Genomic DNA, 26,015 nt, shown 5'->3' on the forward strand with positions numbered 1-26,015 from the left:
AAAAAAAGAAACGAACTCTCTTTTAATTCAAACATTCCCATTGTCCGGGCAGTCCAGTGTTTATTTTTCTTCGGCCGCCATTGTCGAAGGAGCGTTTAGCGGGGTCCGTCATTGTGCTTCGTCCACTTTCATCGCAACGAACTTCCTGACTCCTGGGGTCGACCGTTCACCGGCTCCTGCCGAAGAAGGCTCGCCTTCTTTTCAGCCGAATCGCGCTGACCCGCCTACAATCCGCTCTGGAAACTAGGTCCAGCCAGTGATCTCACGAGGGCGTTTGTTACCTTCCGCTCTCGTCAGTATATTTTATTTATTTATTGGCCTATTTTTAAGTGGCGAAGTTAAGGCGCACCGCCTTGTCTTACACTTAACCACACACATATTTACTAACTAGGTACATGCAAAATAAAACTGATAAATGTTATAGCCTACACATGCCTTTAATACATTTAAATAAAAACTGAATTAACATATCAGTACAAATATGAAAATAACAAAAAAATATAGCATCTAAGATATACATGAGCTACCTGAAGTATCATATATTATAGTATTATAGGCATATTATAAAAATATTCTCACGTAGCACACTCCTATGACTGCGTGCTTGTTTCCGTGACTTTTCTAATGTCGATTTCAAAGAAAGAAAAATTTTTTTTTTAGTCTACGGTATGTGGCGTCCGGTACTTGAATGAAACGGAAGTCGCATGGAACGGAAATGTGTAATCACGGTGCTGCCATCTGTCAAGGACGGCACGTACCAAAGTTCACAAAACCAAAAGGTAAGTTTAAAGTGTTAACTGTTTAATAATTTTTAAGAATATTTTAATTAGATTCCTTGCCAAAAATTAGGTGTAAAGCCCGGTTTTAGTATATATTTTTTTAAGTTTCTTTCGTTTTTATCGGAGCCGTTTCTTTATAGGTATATTTTTACGTTTCGGTCTGCTAATAAAAATATTCAGTAGTGGACGTAGTTGCAAAAAAAACACAACCCATGACTAGGCGGGATCCTTTAAAGTACAAATAATGTAAGCACGGGACGCTCTTAAAACTATGGGAACAACAGTACAGAAATAGTGCATGGCGTGTAAAATAAAAATAAAAAGACTGTTGCTGTGACGTGGGAACGGTCTTTTAACTGCAAGCATGTACGTACGGATCAGCCCAAATAAGCCACGACGGAAGCTTGCTTTTGGAAAGTCCTCGAGGACCGACGTCATGGTCCGATCGGTCCTTCTTTCACTCCCCTTTTCCCCTCCTTCCCCTCCTCTCGACGGACTGAGCCACCAGGTGGATGACGAAGGACGATGCGCACTTTCTCCCGAAAAGCGAGAAGCTGACGTCGCTCTCGCACTTGCGCCGAGGAGAAAGAGAGAAAGAGAGAGAGAGAGAGAGAAATTAGTTTCACGCCTCGTTAATGTCGACACTTCCAGAAGTGTAATTTGATGGGTAGGGAAGGGGGGTAAGGTTGTAGTGCTCGTTAGGCTCCCGCTTGTGGTACGGTCTGGTGGCAACCAACGCGGGCCAGAAGTTGCCTCGTCACCCCGTGGGGACTGGACCAGAGATCGAACAACTCACGTGGGAAGGCTGAGTAAACCTCCCGCGCCCCGTCTTTGCGACGGCACGTCAGCAGGGAGACAGCAGCTGCCCAAGTCTCGCGATGTGGCGGGGCCCTCGACTGCATGTTGCGTTAGAGACAGCGGCGTATCCAGGGAGGGGGGGGGGGGGTTTAGGTGTTCAAACCAACCCGCCCCCCCCCCCCTTTTGCAGCAAATCTTTAATTAATTTCTTATTCATCACTCAAACAAATTTCATATTATCATATTAAAATTAATAAAAATTTTACCAAAACAATATTTAAATTTAAGAACCGAAAACTGCTAAAATAGCACTATTTTACACCTCAAAATCCAAATTTTCCCGGGGGAGGACCCCCGGACCCACCGCTTTAATACGGGGGGGGGGGGGGGGGGGGGGCATTCTTCATAACACCCCCCATACACAAATCCTGGCTACGCCACTGGTCAGAGACTTCGATTGACTTTTTTTTTTTTTGCCTATTTCCCCCCCGAGAAATTATGTTATCTTTTTAGCGTGTAAGATTTGCCATGTAGGTATGTGCTCTATCATCCTTTTTGTATTTTACTCATTTCAAAGTCTGCAAAAAAAAGACAATAACCTTCTGGCATTGCAGCTTGTATGGATCGGAATGGTTTGTTGTGTATCGTTATTGTAGTATTATTGGCCTCGCCTACTACGTAATCGATTTTCTCATCGAATAAAAGCATTTTTTTGAAAACCAAAACCAAAGACTGAGCGTGAACTTCGGTTGATGCTTCACCTTTAAACAAAAAAAAAAAGTGGGCTAGCTTTTTTAGTGCTAACCTCCGGTAACGAGCTAATTCACGCGGTCTCGTGTTTCAAATACACTTTATAATACGAAACGCGGACAGAAGTTTAGCACAAAATTATTTAAGATAATGCTGAGCGGGATAAATATATTCAAAAATTGTGTTTTCAAATACTACGGTTTTTTTCGTAGTTTCCGCACCCGCCGCTGGAATTCGCTGCCGGAGCAGCTACGTTGACCGTGGAATCATTACATTTGCAGAGCGAAATTTTAAAACCACATAAAGAAACGGATCCGATAAAAAGCTATAAAAAAAACGTAACCACAGTTTTGAAAATGATTTTATACCAAGGGCAATTTCTGCTCGTAAAGCTTTCTGGCGTAGGCTCTACTGTGCAAGGTGATCTTGTTATTTACTTGCATGTTACTGATTCTCCCGCAAGCTTAGCTTTCTTTACATAAAGTGGATGTTCACGATTAATAGTCACAATATCTTACGTTTCTTCATGAATCTTGCTTTACAATTCAATCCCTACACATATTTCTCAAATTTATCTAACAGCTTAAAATAAAATTTAAAAAAAAAAAAAATTGTTTGTCTATGTTGACTTGATACCAGCTTAAAAAATACATTTGCTATAGAATTTAAATGTCAAACGAGAGTTTGATTTGAATGTAGTTTCTAAGTGCAAAGTAGTAATAACTGACCTGTTCTGATATGCCTCGAGATCAAGACGTAATCATGCACTCAGTACGAAGTGCATCGTTGCGGTACGGGACGTAATCATGCACTCAGTACGAAGTGCATCGTAGCGGTACGGGCTAGGCGTGAACGCATTCATCACTCTCCTGCAGTTGCAACACCCCCGCGGTTTCGCTAGGTGAAAACCTGCCTCGCAAAAGGAAACGCGCTCTATCAACTATCGGCCTGTTCTGGACGCGATGCCGTTAGTTCTGGACCGCACCCCCCCCCCCCCCCTTCAATAGACGTCAGGCGGGAGTTATTGCAATCGCGGTTGCATGCAACGTCGAATGTGTGTCAGCGGGAGAGTCGGGTGCATTCGCGGACCGGTCGCGTCTTGCACGTAAGAAGTGTGTGGGGGGGGGGTTAATTACCTCGCCAACTAGTAGTTTTCGCTATCAGGCACTATGTGCAATACCGCGACCCGACTTAAGGCTCAGTCAGACGCCATGTTGGTTTTTTTTTTACGTGACAACGTCTAATAAATCGATGAACGCCGGCTGCACGCACGAAAAAGTGTCCCGTTACGCGCATTGTCCCGTTACGCTCATTGTTCGCTTGCGCCGCATCTATCTCTCTTCCACTCGATTGGAACAACCATCGATTTGACTTTTTCGAGGCACGTTAAACTTGAAACACTCCCATTCGTTTACTACTTTTCCTATCATCGTCCTATCCTTAACAGAATAACACAGATTGGAAGAAGTTAAATAGCATACATGTATAAAAGTTTTAGTTAGTATAATCTCTTCGTTAAATTAATAAACATATTTGAATTAATTAGTGCAAATAAAATAAATTTATCAATTAAATTGTAGATTTCATTTCACTCCGTATTTGTATCCATACAAAATAGTGATAATTCAATAAAAATTATTCAATTTTATTCATAAAAGTATGCAATCATTTTATCAATGTTTTGTTATGACGTTGACACGTTAAACTATCGTCCGTAAACCGACTTTACAGACAACCAACTTTATTTTATGTGTCACATCTTAGCTCTCCGTATACGGCATGTGATAACGAGTAATTTTATTTGAATGGAACGGAAAGTCACGCGGAACGGAAATGCGTAATTACTGACTCCTGCCATCTGCGTCGGATAGCGCGAACCAAATTTCACAAAGCCAAAAGGAATCTATGATAAACTACGCGCAGGAAGAAACCAGGCTTCTGTAGCTTCCTCGATAGTTAATTTATGAATTTTTAAAAATCATGTAAAAGAGTGATCTTTTTAAATTTTTTTTTGTTCAATAAATGAACCCAGCTTTTCTTTGGATATTTTTTTCGGACTTTTTTAATCCAACCAAACTGACAACCACACTTTTCTATGAAAAAACAAAAAAAGTCCACGTAGATGTAACTTTAACAGTGTAGGACACAAAAAATTTTGTATTTCGCAAAATGTGGTAATTTTGTAGTTATAAGAAAATCTTTAAAAATTAATAACACCTAAACTAAAGATAGCCTATCGTTGCAGCTGTAGGTATTCTTTACTTATATGTAAAATAATATTTCAATAAAATTTAATATATTTCTCGGCAAAACTTTAGGTTCTATGTGCTATTTTATTATTTTACACAGTGGTCTTAAACTTTTGACCGGTACTGTACATTGTAATGCCCGCTTTCTTGTGTTTTTTTTAAATGTGAAACTACTTTTTACTATGCCTGTTTTAGTTTATCAACTATATTCCAGAGCAGTTTCACTGAAGTTTTATTTTTACATCAAAACGTTTGGTATGTCACCTAATATTTATAAAAATGACTATATGCTGGTTTAGGTTGATACACTTGAGTCCGACATCTTTGTGTACCATTTCCGTTAATCGAATTTCGTTCCAATTTTTTACGAAATTACTCCTACAAAATTCCGAATGCCGAGTACTGAGATATTTACATATAAAAAATCTGAATATTACTGTATTAAGAAAAAAGAAACAACGGTAGTGATTTGATAATGTACTGAAGGGTTTCCATTCAGCGGGTGAGTTCCACCCAATAAGGTTTTAACTTGCGATAATTACGTGTCGGTCATTAGGGGAATATAATTTTAAACTGGACGTGTTGAAACGTTCAATTTTTAAATCTTCTAGTCCAATTTCATACGTTGTGGCCGTGTTTGTAGTTGAAGGGGGGGGGGGGGGGGGGGTTGTGGTTGTCCTAACAGAATTAAATATTCTGATCTCCAAACGTGTTCCTCAAAAAAAAATCTCCGCCCGCACGTGACTCCACGGACAGTGACTAATCTCTCGCCGCCGGAGATTAATGTTCTTCACTTCCCTGACGAGCTTACACCTGCCGTGTCCATAAGAAACCGAGACCTTCCACTGGGGCAGCGCGGCGCGGCGGCAGCGCTCTTTTCGTTAAGCGATTTCCCTCAGCAGGCCCAACTCAACCACTAGGAAACTCTAAGAAACGTGCCTATCCACACGGTTGCAAAATTAACAGTAAATGTACGGTCTCTTTCTACGAATAAAGCACCTCGAACAAGAGTAGGGTCTTATTATCTTTGAAAGATTTGTGCAATGGGAGTGCATGACTTGATGTAAGCTTTTGGACATGCGCCATTGCTAAGCACATGTATGTCTGTAGAAGAAAACTACTAGTCGCACCTGTTTGTTTCGTACCATGTGCGTCTCTGCCTGAGGACGGGAGCAGATAGCAGTTCCCGAAACGTCGCTTGTTTCTGTTTTATAAAACTGTCGTGTTTGTTTCGTCTTTTCGTTTTGACTGTTGAGCTGAATTTTTTTGGGTTCATTATTTTTGTGCTGTCATCATTTGTGTTTTTTTTTTTAGTTCTTTTCTGTTTTTGGAAATCTATTGATTTTGTTTAGTCTTTTCGTTTTGCTGTGTCTGTCTCGTTTCAACTGTTGTGCTGAAATTTTTGGTTTTGGTATTTTTGTGTTGTCATCATTTGTGGTTTTTTTTCGATCTGTTAGTCCATTTTTCTTTGTTTTTTCTTTGTTTTGTTGACCATATTCCTGTTGGGAAGTATTGTGTGGTGTTTATATCCTGACAACAGCAATTTTTTGCTTTATTTGTGTTTTTGTCATTTGTGTTTTTTGTAGTTTTCTTCTACAGACATACATGTGCTTAGCAATGGCGTATGTCCAAAAGCTTACATCAAGTCAGTAGGGTCTTTGTTATTAAGGCCGATGTCACATTGTGTGGTTGATCAGAAGCGGTAGTTTCTACTCGGTGATTTCTTATAGATCGTGTTCGCTTTTGATAAATTTACTTTAGGAGGTTTGGACCAATCGCCATCTTGGATTGTTCATTTTTATAATAATTCTAATTTTGATCGTACTATATATCTCAACAAAAATTCCGTTGATATAATTATTTGATCGAACGTATTGAGTTTCGAGCGTAACGCCTCTCGTAATTTTTTCAAAAACTTAACCTCTAAGAAAATTGTAAAACGGGGATTCTACCCAAAGAAAGTTTGTTACAATTTTTTTTTTTTTTTTTTACATAATTGTGTACAGACGAAAATTTTTTAACTGATTTGTTACACGTTATAAACATGAACTAACCCGAATTTCTTGCAAACTTAGAAGTAAATCTAATACTAATATTAGACTGTGCTGCCAAAAATCATTACCTTTGATATTGTAATTAAATATTCGCCGACCATGTGGTCGCGCTGCGCTGTGTTGCCACAGTGGTGCCAGCGGAACCGTGTGGAGTCGAGCGAATTTTCCCACGCACACGGCTACAGCCGCGGTGACAACAACCTGCCCTTTTGTCCGCCCCGGACCGCACAATGCCGCCAACCTGCCGGCGAAAATACGCGCCGCGCGAACAATAGGCTGCGTGTTTCCCGATTGCATAAAGGCAAAAAAAAAAGAGCGGGAAAAGGAACGTGTTTCGTGCGTGTGCTTCGCAGCTACGCAACGTGCAACGAGTAACACGTAACACGTAACCCGTAACCCGGCAACTACCTTGGAGTTGGGCAACGGTTTTCCCAAGACTTGGCTGAAAACTGTAGTTACGTTAACTAAAAACCACGTTATTAATTTGTTTTGATGGCCAATGGGCTTCGGCCGCGTCAATGTTAAAGAGTTGACCAATTTTTCGGTCAATATTGCAGCAAATATTGTAATTGGATAATATAGATAAGTCGTCGAAAATCCGCGTTGTAAACAACGTTGTTAGTGCCAGATTTTTCATATTTTTATTTCACATTAATCGCTATTTAATGCGTAAATGGGCTATAAAAAATATAAGAAATGTGTGGAATTATGGTTACAAATAATTTGCATTCTCTAATGATTTTTCATTATTCGGTGATATGCAGTTATAGGCTTCCCAAATTCCAGCTGACAATCCGTAAAAGTGGCAGTGGGTAGAAGCATACGTAAACAAGTTTAAATTTCGCACGTATGCTTACAGCTTATGCCACTAGAATCGCTGTAATAACGTGTCCCGTGCCTCGCCCATATTAAACGTGCGTGAGTTTCCTTTAATGTCTTATAGAATACTTGATTGCAGTCGCCACCATCATGACATCAGTCTCCTACTGAGGAGAATATTCCTGTTGACGTAGCTCAAAAAACTAAATGCAACGAAACCTGAGACAATAGCTGCAGAAAAATTTCGATCCTTATTAGACTCTAAATACCACGGATAGTCATGCATCCATGCTTTGCTACAAAGATACTGGATAAAGCGTGTTTTTTTTTTGTCCAAATAAAGAACCGTACTTTTTTTGCAGGACAACCAAACCATTGGGTGAAGTGTGGAGTTTGCATTGTGGGCACAGATTATAAGTCTTGTGTTTGATTGCAGCGACTATGTTTGACGACCGAAACTCTAATTAGCATTTTTTAAACCGTTATCATGGTGGTTAATTGCCATTTCCTCAATGATTTGGGTGTTGTTGTAGCCTACGGCGAAGGTGAGGTAGAAAGTGTCTATTTCCTTAAATATGCAATTAATAAAACCGCGAGTTTATCTGTCCGCAACTCGCGTATCTTGGAGACAGCGAGACCTAGAGACGTGAAATTTGGTGCTTGGATTCTTCAGGGGATTCATCTGGAAAGTTGTTTTTAAATTGTTTTTTTTTTTTCGACTACATTATCCCGACAATCTTCATATGCTTTCTTCGTCTTCTGGCAACATATGCTTCATTGCCTTTAGTACCATATCCCACTCATTCTGTAATCATCTTTTCCACCTTATTGAGACAGGCTTGGTTAAATAAATGATAATTTGAAGGCCCTTAGAATACTGTTGAATCCAAGATGGCATCTGGCTTAAAATTTCTTCCCAGTTACATTATTTGTAACTATATTTATTTATTTTTCATTCGAGGCGTAGCAGTGACGTACCCGCAAGGATAGTCGTGTGTGATGAGTGATGCGAGAGTGTTCCGTCGGTGGACTTCCTTAGCGAGGCAAGGTTGCATACACTGAGAAAAAGGTTTGTTTGAATCAAATGAATATTTGATTTTATATGGCGAAACAAATATTTAATTGGTGGAACAAAATATTTTGTCAGTTTAATAAAACTCGGTAAGTAACAAAAATGATTTGAGTTGACAAAATAATTTTGTTGGGTGAACAGAATCTTTCCTACTACAAAATATTTGTTTGAATTAACAAAATACATTTATTTCGCCATATACAAACAAATATTTTGTTGAGGCAAACAAACCATTCCCTCAGTGTAGGCTAGTCTGAAATGAACATGGGGCATCCCTACCCTTAAAAACGACGCCTGTTCCCCTCGGGAGTTCTGGGAGGCTTCATGCTTGGGATGGGTAAAATTCATCCTCCGGGAGAAAGCTGATCTCTGAGAAGGCCGTTCACCAGGCGGTGTACCACGGGCCACCGCACCGGGCAGAGTCATCCTGGCTTTTCACTCGTCTCTCCAACTGGATCGACGAGGCGTGGCGGAGCAAACATCACAAACGAGTTGGTGGGAAAAGCATGAGCCGGGAGGAGGGGAGACATGCATGCCTTACTTCGTGGATACCGCTTGAAGAGCCCCCCCCCCCCCTTTTTTTTGTCCAGCTGCACCGTTGCAAATAGCGGTAAATTCACGGACTTTTCAACGAAAAACTGAACCTCAAATGAACGAAGAGTTTTTCGACATCACAAATAACTGGATCCACGTACAAAAAAAACTACGTCGGCTTCCTTCTTTCGAGTTGTGTGTTTCTTTGTAAACAAGGAAAAACCATGTGCGGTGCCAAAAAAAAGGTAAGCTTTTTTTTTTGCTGTAGACTCGAAAAATGTTTTGAATGATTTGTTTGATGTAATAAGTTTACTATTGTTGATTCGCATTTAAAAGCGGCATTCTTCGTAAATTTAAGTTGAAAATTTTTTAACAGTGTAATGGTTCTGGGGCACTCGAAACTTTGGGCGAAGTTCAGTGTTTGCGTTGTGGAAACAGGTTTAAAAGATCTAATATCATGGCAGTGACTGTGTTTATGTAAATTTTTAAGTTTCACTCACAGGTGTGGTTAAGTACAATTCCGGCGATATTTTCTTTTGGGTGTTGCAACGCGGCGATGGAGTGGTGTCAAGTTACTTCCAATGCGTCACAGCATGTCAGGTCTCACAAGGGTGAATTATAAACACACCGACCACTATTCGTATCATAGGAGGCACGGGCAGCTTTCCAATGAAGTGACAAGTAGGTAAGCAGGAAGCCGTGTTAAAGGGTGGGGGGGGGGGGGGGGGTGGCGAATGCATCGTTACAGTAGTTTGACGTTAGGGGCTTGCGCAACCAGTCTCGTCGGGTCGGTACCCGCGGTAACCCGGGTACTTGCGGTGCTTGGGCCTATCTTACTCCCAACCCCCTACTCCTCCTTCATTTTCCCACTCGTCTCACCCCACCCCCCCCCCCCTTGCCAAAGTTTCACGCCACCGACGCTCATTTGCAGAGAGTGTGGCGGACTTGATTCTTCGTGCTGCGAGAAAGATTACGTCGACGATGAAATCTCTTCCGGGGAGAAAAAAAAAAACGAAGATGCAAGTTATGGAAACCAAGGATACAAGCTGAAATATGCCCACATGTATTCAGCTTTTTTCAGTTCCAACAATTATCAATATATATATATATATATATATATATATATTAATTTCCCTTCATTCAGACAAACCGCATGAAAAAAAAATATATATATATTTATTGAGACTGTACATGCTTGAAGAATTTTTTTTTTTCAGTGGTTGATAAAAAAAAATTATTCAGCCTTGAGCCATGAATGATTTATCTGTTTGTTCTAAACAACCAACATTAAAAGAAAAACTGCCATACATTATTCCGACTAAAGAGACTGTCTAAACAATATGGCGTCTTTCAAGGACTAACTAACCGTGGCCAATTCCAGGGACGTAGGTATGAGGTATATTGAGCTGTTGTCTGTTCCGATGTTAATTTCACTGTTTAGCAAATGTATATCAAAATAAATATTATCTGTGTTAAAGCCGAAATATAAGAACTATTTTTTATATAGCATGAAAGGAATTCATTAAAAAGAATTTCAAAACTTTTTAAAGTGAGTACTGTTATTTATGTCCGGTATTTAACGTCGGCATGATCTGTTAATCGTGAAGATTTATTACTGTAGCAATTTTAATTTTTTTGTTCGCTATTTTCGTCACCAGATATCTAATAAGCATTTTTGTAGAGGTGGAAAATGCCACGTAAGTAATATATATTTACTGAACACATGGTGACTTTTCACCTTGTTAGATAACACTTAGTTAACTGAAGATATTATTCGTGACTGTTTACTGAATGCCGAAAGAGATCAAATATGCTATTTTTACAGGAATAACCCTTAATTCCAAACAACACCCAGAATACTAAATAACAAGCATAGTACCAGATTTTTTTTAAAAAATAATGATAGCATAAATATAGCCAAGAAAAAAATCACATTAAGAATGAAAACTATTCCAGACAACAGCGCAACACACTACAAGAACCAGAGAACAGAAATTAATTGAAAAAAGAATATGAAAAAAGATATTGGCCTATCAGTTTATTTATTTTATTTACTATCTTTAAGGTTATCCTTCGATTATGTTATTGTCAACAAAGACTGCAAGAACACTGGGGCGTACGTAATTAATTATTATCCCCAACAAAAAAAAATTGAAGGAATTTAAAATCAATATTTAAAATAAGTTATGTCGTCTCCCCCCCCCCCCTCTTTTTTTACATTTCACAAAATTTAAATTCTACGTATTCACCAGCAAGCATACAATAAAAAAAAATTATAATATTTTCTTTCGCAAAGAGAATATGCCGATACGAAAGCAAAACATGCCTTAATAGAGACGTGCTGCAGTCCAGCTCAGTCCACAATTTCCCTTCAGTTTTACATTTGCGCATGCGCACACGAACAATGTCGGAGTAGCTGTTTTAGTTGGCGTAGTTTCAAATAAGAGTGTAGGGGAGAAAAAATACTGTTTCGGTTGCATAACGCTTTTTCTTCCTGCGGCCGCCTCAACCACCATCTTTCAAAAAAAAAAAATCAAGCGAACCGTGATTCGGCAAGAAGACAGAACGGGGACAGTTTTAGCGAGGAACGGACGGAATCGTGGCTGACGTAACTAGCTGTGACGTCTCCCTGCTGACCCGGCAAGACTGAACCTTTGCTGGAAGCCATGCCTGCGCAGGGCACGTGACGGCGCTGCCTATTGTTGCGAGCGCACCGCTTGCGTGACCGCGCGCGTATGACGCGAGTTCGGAAACGTGACCGAGCGCGTATGACGCGAGATCGGAAACGTGACCGAGCGCGTATGACGCGAGTTCGGAAACGTGACCGCGCGCGTATGACGCGAGTTCGGAAACGTGACCGCGCGCGTATGACGCGAGTTCGGAAACGTGACCGCGCGCGTATGACGCGTGTTCGGAAACGTGACCGCGCGCGTATAACGTGAGTTCGGAAACATGACGGCGCGCATATGACGCGAGTTCGGAAACGTGACCGCGCGCGTATGACGCGAGTTCGGAAACTGTGACCGTGCGCGTATAAAGCGAGTTCGGAAACTGTGACCGTGCGCGTATAAAGCGAGTTCGGAAACTGTGACCGTGCGCGTATAAAGCGAGTTCGGAAACTGTGACCGCGCGCGTATAAAGCGAGTTCGGAAACTGTGACCGCGCGCGTATGACGCGAGTTCGGAAACGTGACCGCGCGCGTATAACGCGAGTTCGGAAATGTGAGCGTGCGCGTATAATGCGAGTTCGGCAACGGATCGAGTGGGCACAGTTGAACACACGGTGGTAAGAAGTCAGACAGGGCGTGCGTGCGAACTCTTCGCCACTTGGGTAACCGAAGTAAAACTTCAGCTAAGGACTGGGGGAAACTCGCAATTTCATTGACCTCTATTATAGTCTCCATGGTCCTCCGTGTACTTGGACAAATTACACCTCCTGACACGTGACACCTGTTAACTGAGTTGCTTGCGATTCGATACTTCCATCGAATGAGGGTTATTCATTGTCTCACACTGTTGAAAATCACAGTAAATTAACGGAATTACCAACAAAGAATTTACCTAAAATAAACGAAGAGTTCTTCGTAATTACATAAAAACCTAATCTTCGTAGTAACTACGTTGTATTTCGACTTCCGAGTTGTGCGTTTCGGTCTTAACAAAGGCAAAACAGACGCATGTACAAAATAAGAATGTTTTTGGTGTGGAATTAAACAGTTTTTTTTAATGTTTTGTTAACATACCAAGAATATACTTCTGGAGTCATGTTCAAAGTAAGTGAACTCCAATAATTTGAAAAAAAAAAGTTATCCGTAAACTTAAGGTAAACATTTTAACAGTGCAGAGTCGTTAAGTCAAACTGTGGTCCAGTCACTAAAGCAGAAAGAAGTATAACATAATCGCATTCTAGGCTATCGTTAAATGAAACCGCGAATTTTTCCGGTCTCTTAACTATATAACTTGTCTCATCCTTGGATTAGTGTGCTCTTTTAATGGAAATCAATATCGCAAAAACAGTTAAAAAATATCAATAACAAAAGAAATGTTAGGTATATATACCTACTTAATCATTTTAAGAAAATTACTAACGTAAAAATATTTTTATTAAAGTAATATCTTAAAAAGTAGTTTACAGAATATAATTATCAATTTGTTGAGCATCTAACGTGCGTATTATCAAACAATTTGCTTGGGGTGTTGGACAGCTGACATTTCCAGCATACCTAGTAGCAATATAAGAACCGCTGTATCCTAAATCAGCGAGAATCTTGGAATGCAGTTTATGAAGCATGTACTGTAAATGTTAAAACATATCATTTTCATAATTAAATAAAGCATTATTATGTCATGCTCTTCTTAAACGTAAACGCTTGATGAGGCCACGTGCTCCTCCTTGGATAAATGCACACACAAAATCTTGCATGGCTGAAGTAACTCAGTTCGCAGAATTTTCAAAAACTAAAATGTCGCCAGCAATACGACGACTTATTCGAAAGTACAGATTACTCAGAAACAAATGAAACCAACTTACACGCAACGCAAAATGGAAAAAACTGGTATTATAGTCAAAATCGCCATCAGTCATGAGGTCAACTTTGCGTTCTGCATGTTTGCTAGGGCTGAGGAGGAACTATACGAAACCACATTCATCTCCTGATGAACCTAACAATGTTGTTTAGATACTTCAACCGAGAATAAAATGATAGAATACCTGAAATCTTTAGAGCTTACGGACAACGAAAATAAATTTTTCCTGGAAACAGAAACCAGTAGTGCTACCACCAATTACACGTATTTTTTAATGATTCTATGCTTACTTATACATTCCCGTCTTGCTGGAAATATGAACTGGTTCGACCAATTGTAAAGATTTCGTCATCCTAACGCGGAATCAATTCTGCTTGCCCTTTACAAAGAACTCCAACATATTAAAACACCAACAACTCGTTACGTTTACACACAATAACAACCAACTTGATAATTATTAATCTTGATTCCGACCGTGTACAGGACTTCTAAAGGTAACTGAATAAAAACGCACAGCTATGGGTAAGAAAAAAAAGACACGTGAGTCTAATGACACTAATTGATTACAGAAAAGTGTTCGACACAATCGACCGCAGTATCCTATAAGCCAAAATTTGTAGCATTTTGAATGAATGATTGAGTGCATGTCTGTGGTTTGAATCATGCTTAGTTGAGTCACCAGTGCGTCACGATTAATGATTGCCGATCAACGTGGAAAGCTATTTAAGTTGGTGTTCCTCAAAGGTCCATCCTAGGTCCTAAGCTTTTTTCCCCCATCTTTATCAACGACATAGTAAGCCAAATAACTTACACCAAATACCACATTTATGCAGACGACTGACAATTACTCATTGACGCCGACAAAACTGCACTGTGCCTATGATTCAAAAATTTTTAAAAAATTTACCTCGAATCAATTAGCATGTGGTCTCATAAAAAATGGCCTTATTATTAATCCAGTTAAAACGCAAGTTATTTTAAATGGTTCTTCACATCTCTTTATAGTGCGTAAAAAATTATTTCCTTCCAAACGTCACTTTAGGAGGCACAAAAATTGAGCTTTCAAGTGCTGTTGAGAACTTGGGCATTGTCATGGATGTATACCTATCCTGGGAGGCGAATGGGACCCATGTGCGTAAAAAAAACGTATTCTGCAATTCATTATTTCAATCGTCTAAAGAATTTTCTGTAATTGCACACTTGTGCAGTCATTAATTTTACCTTATCTTGATTACTGTGACATAGCATAAAATAACACGATGTCGTACCTACCCTCTGCACTTGGTAGGTAACACAAACTCAACACCCGACTAGTTTTATTGAGTGTTAAGAAAAATAATGTTAAAAAGCACGTCCTTAAAAAACAGAGAAAATACATTACGATGTTGAAGTGGGCATTGTATTGCATCAATATCAATTGTGTTAATCATAATAACTCTGTTAAATCTGTTGTAATATTTGGTTTTCATGAATACATGAATTAAAATATAGTCCCCAATCTTTCATTGTAACCCGCAAACATTTGTTACTAGAATATGCGAAAAATGGCATAACACTAAAATATATATAAAAAATTTGTTTACTTACAAAATAGATTTTTATAAAGAAATATTAAATTACGTAACGATATTTGTATAACAATCTTATAAAATGATTATTCCTTAACTGCCGGAAGTTGCTAAATATATCAAAAAATTTGAGCGCATTTATATTCAAAGATATAATTAGCAGTACGTAATTACTATATAAATAAAATACACCAGTTTAGATTTACCGTCAAAAAAAATCCGTCTGACAAAGTCCTATACAAAACGCTAGGGGGAGAGTGCAATTATTTAATTTAAAAAAAAATTACTTCTTGAAATATAACCTTGAAAAATGTTATATCTACCAAACCAAGTTTATGTTCGCCCACTGAGGTGCAAGCAAAACAGTAACGAAGATTCTGGCCTACGACCACACCAGCAGAAATTCTAGTTAATCCAAACCAACACCATCTACAATCAGATCAGCTGTAGCTACTCACAAGTTTTTCTCGTTGCTGCAGCAGAAACACTAGTAGCTAATCTCAAAACAAGGCGTTTAAAATTTATTCGTGCCTTTAAATAAATAAATATGCCCTGGCCTGTCTCCGAAAGCCGAACAAACGTGCTCGAGGCTCAACGTGTGAAATTCAAAAGTCTCGTGAAAAGTTCTGCACCGCGCCCGCGCATGGCCTGTGCACTCCAACAGTCGCCCGGCCAATTTGACTCCCCGCGCGCGAGGCGCTAATACGAGGTCTCGCCTCGGCTAGCAGCGGACTCTCAATGTCTCGTCACTGCGCAGCACATACCAGCCAACGTCTTTATTACAGGGCAGCCAACTCACACTTCCTATTGCCAACTGTCACCTAAAGTCTGTACAAGAAGAAACTGATTCCGCACTCACGCGCCATTCTCTAGCGATACAATAAAATTAAAAGCAACAAGAAATTATTAAAAAGCCTATGATAAATAACTTTTTATTAAAAAAACTAACTATCGGTTAAATATATGTAACAACATTTTAATATTTAAATAAATATATAAAAAAGCCAACAATGGTAAACTTTATATATATATATATATATATATATATATATATATACTAGCTAAACCCGGCCACGCTTTGCTGTGGCACAGTTTAATATTAATTCATTGTTTAATTTAATATTTTACTGTGCATGGCTGTGGAATGTAATAGAAGAAATAAAAATGTGTTTAGCTTAAATATTTTTATTGTAAAGCTAATGGAAGGACTACATTCCTTGTTTTCCCATTTTTTGCATAAACATATAGATCAGATGGTTTACCGACTCTGAAGCACCCGACATATAACTGTCCATGAGAGAAGCATTCATTTTCTAAATTCAAACCGCACACTTGCAAAGATTGTCCTTGTGCTTTATTGATGGTCATAGCGAACGCAAGGCGTATTGGAAATTGAAGTCGTTTGAACTCGAACGCCATATCTGTCGGAATAAGTGGCATTCGTGGAAGTAATACGTCTTCACCTTTATGAAGTCCAATCAAAATTGTTGCTTCAATAAGATTATCCATTAATTTTTTAACTACTAATCGTGTACCATTACATAATTTAGGCTGACAGATATTTCGAAGCAATATAATTGGCACACCAATTTTCAAATTCAAAATATGTGTTGGTAATCCTGGAACATCGAGTGAATTGAGAAATTCCGTTGGAAAGTTCACTGCTTCATTTTGGTGCACTACTGAATCAATAGATTTGTATGTCATTGTTTCACCTTCGATTCTGTTTATAATACTATTGTTCATATCGTGTACGTCAACATTTTTAGCCGCTAGAATGGCTCTTTCGCTCAACCATGCATGATTTTTGAATTTTGTTTCGATGTTTTGGAATACCTTGTCTACTAATTCCTCTTTTGAATCTACGATGTTGCATAAATCAGATGATAAGCTGATTTTTCCTGTTTCTAGATTTGTAGGTACAGTGCCGTTACCAACTTCAATTAATTGTCTTGAAAATATGTCTGCTGTTGGATCGTTCTGAAGTTTAACTCGCATATTCGTGGTTAAATGCATTTTTTTTACTGTGCTCCAAAAATTTGAATATTTTAAGCAGGCATGCAATTCATCAGCAGGTGTTGAGCGAGGTATCACTGGGAGCGTTTGCCTGAAATCACCGGATAGTAACACCAACACTCCCCCAAATGGATCTGGATTATTTCGCAAATATTTCAGTGTATGGTCTAATGCTTCCAATGACTTTTTGTGAGCCATTGTACACTCATCCCATACAATGATTTTGCACGTCTGAAGAACTTTTCCCATTCCTGATGTTTTTGAAATGTTACATGTTGGACTTTCTGTGCATTGCATGTTTAGTGATAGTTTAAGAGCTGAATGCGCTGTTCTACCTCCTTCCATTAATGTTGCAGCAATACCCGAGGAAGCAAGAGCTAATGCAATATGGCCATTTGAACGGATCGTAGCAAGGATTAAGGAAATTAAGAATGTTTTTCCAGTTCCACCTGGAGCATCCAAAAAGTACAATCCACCGGATTGGTTGGCCACAGCTTGTATGATAGTATTATATACTATATTTTGTTCTTGAAGGAGTCTCGGTGTATTTTCCTGGACGAACAATTATCATAACAACGTACGTGATTATAACAAATTATAATAGCAATATATAAGATATAAGCTATAAGATAAGAATTATTTAATTTTCAAATGTATTGTACGAAATGTATTTTTTAATTTAAACGTATTTTTATCAATAGAGTCGAAAGAATATACTTTCAAATTAAATAAAGTTTTTTATTCTTTCTTGAAATATATATATATACATATTTGTGTAAATTATAATCGTCAAGGCACAATGGTCGAGTAGCCTGATGTGCTTGAACTTCGACAATATGGTACAGCATCGTCGAGCGTGGTCACAATTAAGTTGGGTGACCATGATATTTAGTTATAGAAACTTTTTTTTCCGACTTTTCCGGTGGATTTTCCCAAACTTTTATTTCATATAAACACTCTTCTGTTAAGATGCAATGTTCTGTAAAAATTTCAATCCAAACCATCGTATACTTTCCGAGTTTTGCGGCCAAATACATACGGAAGCTAAATTTTTATATATATAGATATATATATATATATAATGTTTCAAAGTCAAAACAGTATTTTCGCCAGAGGCTAGGTAACACCTCAGTAGTAGGTGACTGCTGCCTGATGATGGCGACTGCAATGTCGACCGAAACGTCGATGAATTATTTGCCAAGGACACGGCTACAGCCCAGAAGCCAAGCTACTTTAAAAACTAAAAAAAATGTGGTGTTCTGTAAAGTCGGTTTACGGACGATAATTTTACGTGACAACGTCATAAGAAAACATTGATGAAAAATTGAATACTTTTTAATTTTGAAATATTATTGACAGTTTTTGCAAATTAAATTTAAATAATTTGTTGAAATGTAATTACGAACAATTAGTTATAGAAATAAACTGAAATCAAATCAATGTCAATAAATTGTTAGTTTGAAATTACGAAATTGGATAAATAAATCAATTTTTTTTAAAATTACTGCTTTTAAAAAGCCCGCCTTAACCCGTTCGATATTATAAAAGATTTTCTCGCACGGTGGTTGGCCGGTTCTTGCACGCTCGGCTCAGGCGGAACGTGACAATGAGTCATGCTTTATCGTGCGTGCTGCCGGCGTTCATCGATTTATAAGATGTTATCACGTCAAAAATTCTTCATACATATCAAGGTGGATAATTGATCACGTGAAATGTGTGATGGAGGAGCTGTTCTGCTGCCAGTGTGTGACGCTCGGTGACTAGACGAGACGCCTTGTTGTTCGCAGCGGTGGCGCGGTCGCCCATCCCGGTGGTGGACCAGTCGGCGTCCTCCTCCTGGTGGCAGGACGCCCAGGTGCTGGGAGACGGCGCGACGGGCGGCGGCGGCGGCGGCGGCGCGGGCGGCGGCTTCTTCACCAGCACGCACGGCCTGGTGCAGACGCACCCCGCCGGCAGCTCCGACTTCAAGTCCTTCGACTTCGGCAACCGCGCGACCGAAGAGCTGCGCCGCAACCCCTCACTCACGCCCGCCGACGAGTGCGCGCGCGCCTGCCGCGAGAACGAGCCCCCTCGCATCTGCTACTACCACTTCACGCTGGAGCTGTACAACGTGCTGGGCGCGTGAGTAGCTGTCCGCTCCTCCGCCACTACCTCCCAGTTCCTCCTCGTGTCCTGGGTTACGTCAGGGGCTCTTTATCTACCTCTCACGGATCTTCCTCGCGTTATCAGGTGGTCTTCTGCATCCCTTCCAGTTCTTCCTCGTGTCCTGGGTTAAATTAGTGGCTCTTTATCTACCTCTCCCGGATCTTCCTCGCGTTATCACATGGTCTTGTGCATCCCTTCCAGTTCTTCCGCGTGTCCTGGATTAAATTAGTGGCTCTTCTGTGCCTCTCCCGGATCTTCTGGTTTACATTGCAGGTCTTCTGCAACCCTTCCAGTTCTTCCTCATGTCCTGGGTTATGTTAGCGGCTCTTATCTACCTCTCCCGGATCTCCCTCGCGTTCTCGTTTACATTGGTGGTCTTCTGCAACATTTCCAGTTCTTCCTCGTGTCCTGGGTTAAGTTAGTGGCTCTTCTGTACCTCTCCCGGATCTTCTTCACGTTATCACGTGGTCTTCTGCATCCCTTCCAGTTCTTTCTCGTGTCCTGGGTTACGTTAGCGGCTCTTCTGTACCTCTCCCGGATCTTCTTCACGTTCTGGTTAACATTAGTGGTCTTCTGCTGCCCTTCCAGTTCTTCCTCATGTCCTGGGTTATGTTAGCGGCTCTTATCTACCTCTCCCGGATCTTCCTCGCGTTCTCGTTTACATTGGTGGTCTTCTGCAACATTTCCAGTTCTTCCTCGTGTCCTGGATTAAATTAGTGGCTCTTCTGTGCCTCTCCCGGATCTTCTGGTTTACATTGCAGGTCTTCTGCAACCCTTCCAGTTCTTCCTCATGTCCTGGGTTATGTTAGCGGCTCTTATCTACCTCTCCCGGATCTTCCTCGCGTTCTCGTTTACATTGGTGGTCTTCTGCAACATTTCCAGTTCTTCCTCGTGTCCTGGGTTAAGTTAGTGGCTCTTCTGTACCTCTCCCAGATCTTCTTCACGTTATCACGTGGTCTTCTGCATCCCTTCCAGTTCTTTCTCGTGTCCTGGGTTACGTTAGCGGCTCTTCTGTACCTCTCCCGGATCTTCTTCACGTTATGGTTTACATTGGTGGTCTTCTGCAGCCCTTCTAGTTTTTACTCATGTCCGGGGTTACGTTAGCTATTCTTCTTTATTTCTTCCGATCCTTCCTTATGTGTTCAGCTATCTTGGGGGCTATAAGGTTCCCTCTGCCCAGGAACTTGAATATAGAGAGAACACAATGAATGAATTAATTTACCTGAAATTGTAATATTTTTTGAAGTAAAACTTTTCTACAACCAGAAGAGTAATATCAGAACCACGGGGTAGTAGAAGTGAGTAGGTAACTGAATTAGAGTGTGTAATGTATGAAACGTTTGTAACGAATATTGCTTGTTGGCAAAGGTTTATTATCATCAAAGTGCTAAATCAAAATAAAATTACAGATGCCAGCAGCACCGAATGATTTCGCATACTTCCCAACACTTATGATATATGCATAAAATATTGGGATTTCCTTACGTTTACAACTAATTTAGTATGTATTTTTATGGTACTCAGATAATTATTACTTATTCCCTATATTTAAGTGTTTTTACAGAAATAAATTAGATTAAACAAAGCAGTTTTCTGTTGTCATATATCTGAAATTTTATAGTATACTTCAGGGATAATATGTCCATTAAACACTAACAGTGATCCAAGTACAGTTGTATCGCGATTAAAAATTACAAGATGACTATTGATTTTTGGCTGTCTCTCGTTTATAAACCTTTTAAAAAAAAGTGTAATGTAAACACATCACACTTGTGTGAAAATTGGGAGTGGTAATTATGGATTGTGTGCATTGTTTTGTGTTTAGTGCGTGTCAAGTGTGCGTTCCGAATGCCACCAATACCGTGTGGAGCCACTGCCAGTGCGTGCTTGCTGACGGAGTGGAAAGAGGTCTTCTCACCGCCAACCGGATGCTGCCTGGACCAAGCATACAGGTGAGAGGTTTCTCTTATCCCCACACTCCTAACATCATTCAGTGGGTATCACGCAGTGTGCCAGATAGTTCAACCATACTATAAAAGAATCGTTTCGGAACAACACACTAGTTCAACATTTACAACCCAAATTGAAGAAGGCAGCTTTTTTTGTCACTTTTAATGAAATTATAATGTTCATATTGCTCTGCTTCCTTGCTCTGTTATGGTTGTCATATCATCTAGGCATTTAAAAATTTTGTTTTTTGATGTTTCCTCCAAAAGTAAAAGCTATAGTGATAAATTTTGCGACAAAGCATCCTTAAATGTTTTCAGCCACACTAAATATAATTTAAACAAACTGTTTACTTTTCTTGAATGGAACGCATGTACTACTCACTGCAAAAATTTAGATTAGAGTAGACAAAAAGGTTGGTGTGCTGAAATGAGTTCCAGAACACGATCTACATATTGTATGCTATCTGGCAAAATCTTAAGAACTGATAACCCTTGCATATTGTTTGAATGATCATATCTCATGCCTTCCAAAAAGGGTATTTGGGTTCAATTCCCGAAATTGATCGATTCATAATTTTATCGCAAATGGTAAGCATGGCATAGCGTTACGATGATCAGGTGTTTTTTTTCTTGTTATATCTTTGGCCCCCTCCCTCCCTCACCCATAATTGCATTCATTCTTTGCTCGATTCTCATATCATCTCTACTGAAATTATGTAAACGAAAAATTATATGTTTTTCATAATTCATTCGTTAATTCACCCATTAGACACATGTTAAATTCACGATCACGAAACTTCCTTCCCACTCCAAGATCTTGTAGAAGAGCCACTAAAAAAAATTTGTTTCTAAATGATACAAAAATATGTATTTATTCCGCCACGTTTGGAGTTACGGCAATGCTGAGTGAATGATTTTTCCAGATTATCGAACGTGAACGTTGTTTTTGATGGGACTACCAAGTGTGAAAATATGATATGCGAGATGTAACCTGCTGTAATACAGGAAACAACACTGAGCTTAGATGAAAACCGGCAGTAACGATAAACTCTGGGCGAAATTAAAATGCTGGCAGCTCAGAAACGGGACCAAGGCCAAGAATCGGAATCCGCCCGGAAAAAATATATATGAACGCAAGCGGTTCGGTTAGAATATTTGCCAGGCATAAAATGCAAGGGTTTAATACATTTTACTGAGTTACAATTCTATGTCACCATGATTACGTTTAGTTAAAGCGAGCATATTTCTCTAGCTGAGAGAGGTAGTTCAAACATCAGTGTTTGGTGACTGAGCGTATAAGGTCCAAAGGCTGCAGACAGTGACCAAGATTGTTTGGATAACCGTGTGTATTGTTTTTTCCTCTTGCCAAAACAAAGCTGTTCTACATAGTGTTTAGTGATCAAATGAATAAATTTGTTAGAAGGCTACTATTGACCACATACATTTGGACATTTAAAACTGTGTTAAGCCATACAGTGCCGCATAAGGAGTTGTTGTCCAATTTCAGGTCATTATTTCATAGTACCTACTTTTTTGTATCATTACAATTATGAAAAATTTTCAAGGTTAGGTCAAAATTAGATTAAACATTCTGAGAGAAATTTCAGTTACATCACAAAGTAACCATTATCATTGTATTTAAACCTAGAACGTTTGTGATATTTATTCCTCTTGATTCTTCTTATCGGTACTGCACAAAAATGTTAACAATGCAAATTTGGGAGTAACTCAGGCAAAAAAAAATGTCCCCACACTTGATGGAAGTTCAGCCAAAAAGAAAGGTTGCTAATTTTAACTGGGTTGAAAGTAGATATGAAATAATGTAGCTGGGATGGGGCGTACCTCCTTAGAGGACCGCGATGATGTGTTGGCCTCTCGATCGGGAAGCCTTCTCGGCAGCGACGAGGGACGATGCACGGTTGCAGGTCTGCGAGAACGACAAGGTGGTGATCGACGTGGAGAACGCGATGGACGGCCTCGAGGTGACCATCCACTGGCACGGCGTGTGGCAGAAGGGCTCCCAGTACTCGGACGGCGTGCCGTTCGTGACGCAGTGCCCCATCCAGCAGGGCAACACCTTCCGCTACCAGTGGAGGGCGGACAACGCCGGCACGCACTTCTGGCACGCGCACACCGGTGAGCGCCCATCCTTCGGCCAACACTCGACGCTATTACATCAGACTACCTGTTTTTTTGATGTGAAACTTCTCTGCTTGAGGTGGACTACAATTTTTCGAGCGTTGCGAAAATTTCCGATTGCACGAGGGGATTAGTTAGGCACGTGGTGGGGGAACCAGAAGAGAAGGAGACCGCCGCAGGAAAGGTAGAAATAACGCATCATGCTTACTGGCTTGCATACTTGCCTACCTGCGCAAAATAGCATACTTGCATACTTATTATTGACCTGCGACCTCAGCCAAAGAGAATTATGTTCCCTATACCTAATAGCGTAATAAGCAAGAAGACTCACTTCTGTCGCTCGTGGACTCCATGTACACAACAATTTTGTTTATTATACGAAAACTTATAAACTGTTGAACTGATTTCAACAATTTCTTCCACTCTTATAAAAACTAAATTATTTGTTTAACAAAAAAGGTTTTATATTAAAAATAATGTTTTAACTTAATCCAAACAAAAAAGAATCTTCTGCACTCTGGTCTTTTGACGATGAAATCTTTAAATATATAAAATATAATTAATTAATACCAATACTGCCACATTAGCCACAACATCTTGCACATATGCGTTCAAAATTTACTTAGATAATAGATTATATATGTAAAGATAATTACATAGAGACATTATATATATTGACGACCTGTTGCCTTCTGCCGATTGATGTGGTTGACTGATGTTGGGCCAGGGTGCCAACTAGCTGTCTTGGTGTATGCCTGAGAGACAGTTCACGGGTAGAGCAAGACTCGTCTCGGGGTGTGACGTCACAAAGTGGCTGGCAAGCAGCAGGTGTTGGCCCGACAGACAACCTAATTATGTTCTGTTGCAGCCACCAGGGACGCCATGCTGATGATGGGTGCTAAATACTTGATGAAAATTACGGTAGCTCTGATAAGATTGGTATAGGTTCGTCACGGCATGGTATGTTATGTCACGTGTCTGTGACCAATAACACAATAACTCATTGCTGTCGAAAGTTTTTGAATATTTAAGGGCGTTCTGGCCTTAGGTACTCTGATAACAGAACAGCTGGCGACGCCCTGCATTGGATGTTACCGACACGGAACATCGAACACGAGGACAATTAGGCTGTGACAAAGATGCGCAAATTGGCTGAAAATACACCATATGCCGGCTACCCTGTCTAACCATACCATGATTACAAGAGCATACCATAATGCACCATGTATTCCATGAGTGAATATAGGAAACATAAGTTATTTTAATTGGCCCTGAGCCAGCAATTAAACTATCTACATGTAGGCTAAAACTTAGGGCCCCCTAAAGTCCTCTGACCGTATTAAATAATAATGGTATTAAAGGGCGCAGTGATCACCTATCGCAGTGGACCTGTGCAGGTGAAACTGTAAGCGTCTTTTGACGAAGTCCAGTATGTAAACCCTAGTCCACATCCCGCGACCAGGGGAAATCGATAATTGCGTAAAAAATTTAAACATCCCATTTAAAGCAATGCGGTTGGTGAGCTCAAGCCAGCCATGGAAGGATAGCAACAGAGCTGATGAATGTGCGTCTCTGTGTTGTCGTTTTGTTTGTCCACTTTATCTATTATGTATCATCTTAGCCACGTCTGTTTCTCGCTGTTTTATTTTGGTATTTTTGTGTTTATTTTTACAATTGCTCGTCATTAACAGCCCAAATTGTCAGTCTGTGCTGTAATATATTTTTTTCTGACTAATTCCTTCCACAGAATTTTCTGGGCTGGCTATATTTGTTAACTTTTGACATCGGCTGAATTTGGTTTTTATTCTTTAAATTTGCATATACATTTTGTTTTTGTTTTTGAGTTTTCTTGTGGAATGCAAAGTAACCAGAAATGGTGTATGTCCAAATAAAATCTTAAATCTAAACATTAGTTACTTAAACATAACTTTGGCTGGCACTATTTGAAAGATTATTCTGTTCCACACAACCATCTATTTTCAAAGAATTTTAAGAGAAGGTATCAATATTTTAGTAAAAATTAATTCATTGAAAGTAGAGCTGGATAAGTTTACCAGAGTGAGGCAATGTACCAAAGGAGGCCTAGCTAATAATGCAGGAGCTTGGCAAGGGTGGGTCTTATCTAAAGTGAAAATAGTTGGAGGAGATTGTTACCAAGTGCAATTTATTGCCACAGAAGGTGATGCCAATCTAAAACCTGTGTAAAATAAATCAGGGCCAGGCTGTAACATGAGGAGGCCTAGCTAATAATGTAGGAGCTTGGCAAGTTTAGGACATATCTAACGCGAAAATAGTTTAAGGAGATGATTAGAATTGCAATTTATTGCCACAGAAGGTGATACCAATATAAAACATATGTAAAATAAATCAGGACTAACTAACATGAGGAGGTCTAGCTTATAATGTAGGAGCCTGACAAGATTGGGACATAACTAACGAAAAAAATAGTTGTAGGAGATGTTAACAAGTGCAATTTATTGCCACAGAATGTGATACCAATCAAAAATACCTGTAAAATAAATTAGGACCAGACTGTAACACGAGGAGGCCTAGATAATAATGTAGGGGCTTGACAATTTTGGGACATATCTAATGTTGGAGGAGATGTTTAGAAGTG

General features: G+C 39.7%; 1 protein-coding gene across 1 annotated transcript in view; it reads left to right on the plus strand.

Annotated features, from left to right (window-relative positions):
* Nucleotides 1–26,015, plus strand: part of LOC134539936 (uncharacterized) — a 165,026-nt gene that overhangs the window by 123,738 nt on the left and 15,273 nt on the right. Inside the window, exons 2-4 of the mRNA XM_063382300.1 lie at nt 18,953–19,286; nt 21,136–21,262; nt 23,185–23,395. Of these exons, the coding sequence (XP_063238370.1) occupies nt 18,953–19,286; nt 21,136–21,262; nt 23,185–23,395 (672 nt within the window). The remainder of the gene's footprint in view (nt 1–18,952; nt 19,287–21,135; nt 21,263–23,184; nt 23,396–26,015) is intronic.

Source organism: Bacillus rossius, chromosome 16 (genome assembly GCF_032445375.1).
Source record: "Bacillus rossius redtenbacheri isolate Brsri chromosome 16, Brsri_v3, whole genome shotgun sequence".
Lineage (NCBI taxonomy): Eukaryota > Metazoa > Arthropoda > Insecta > Phasmatodea > Bacillidae > Bacillus > Bacillus rossius.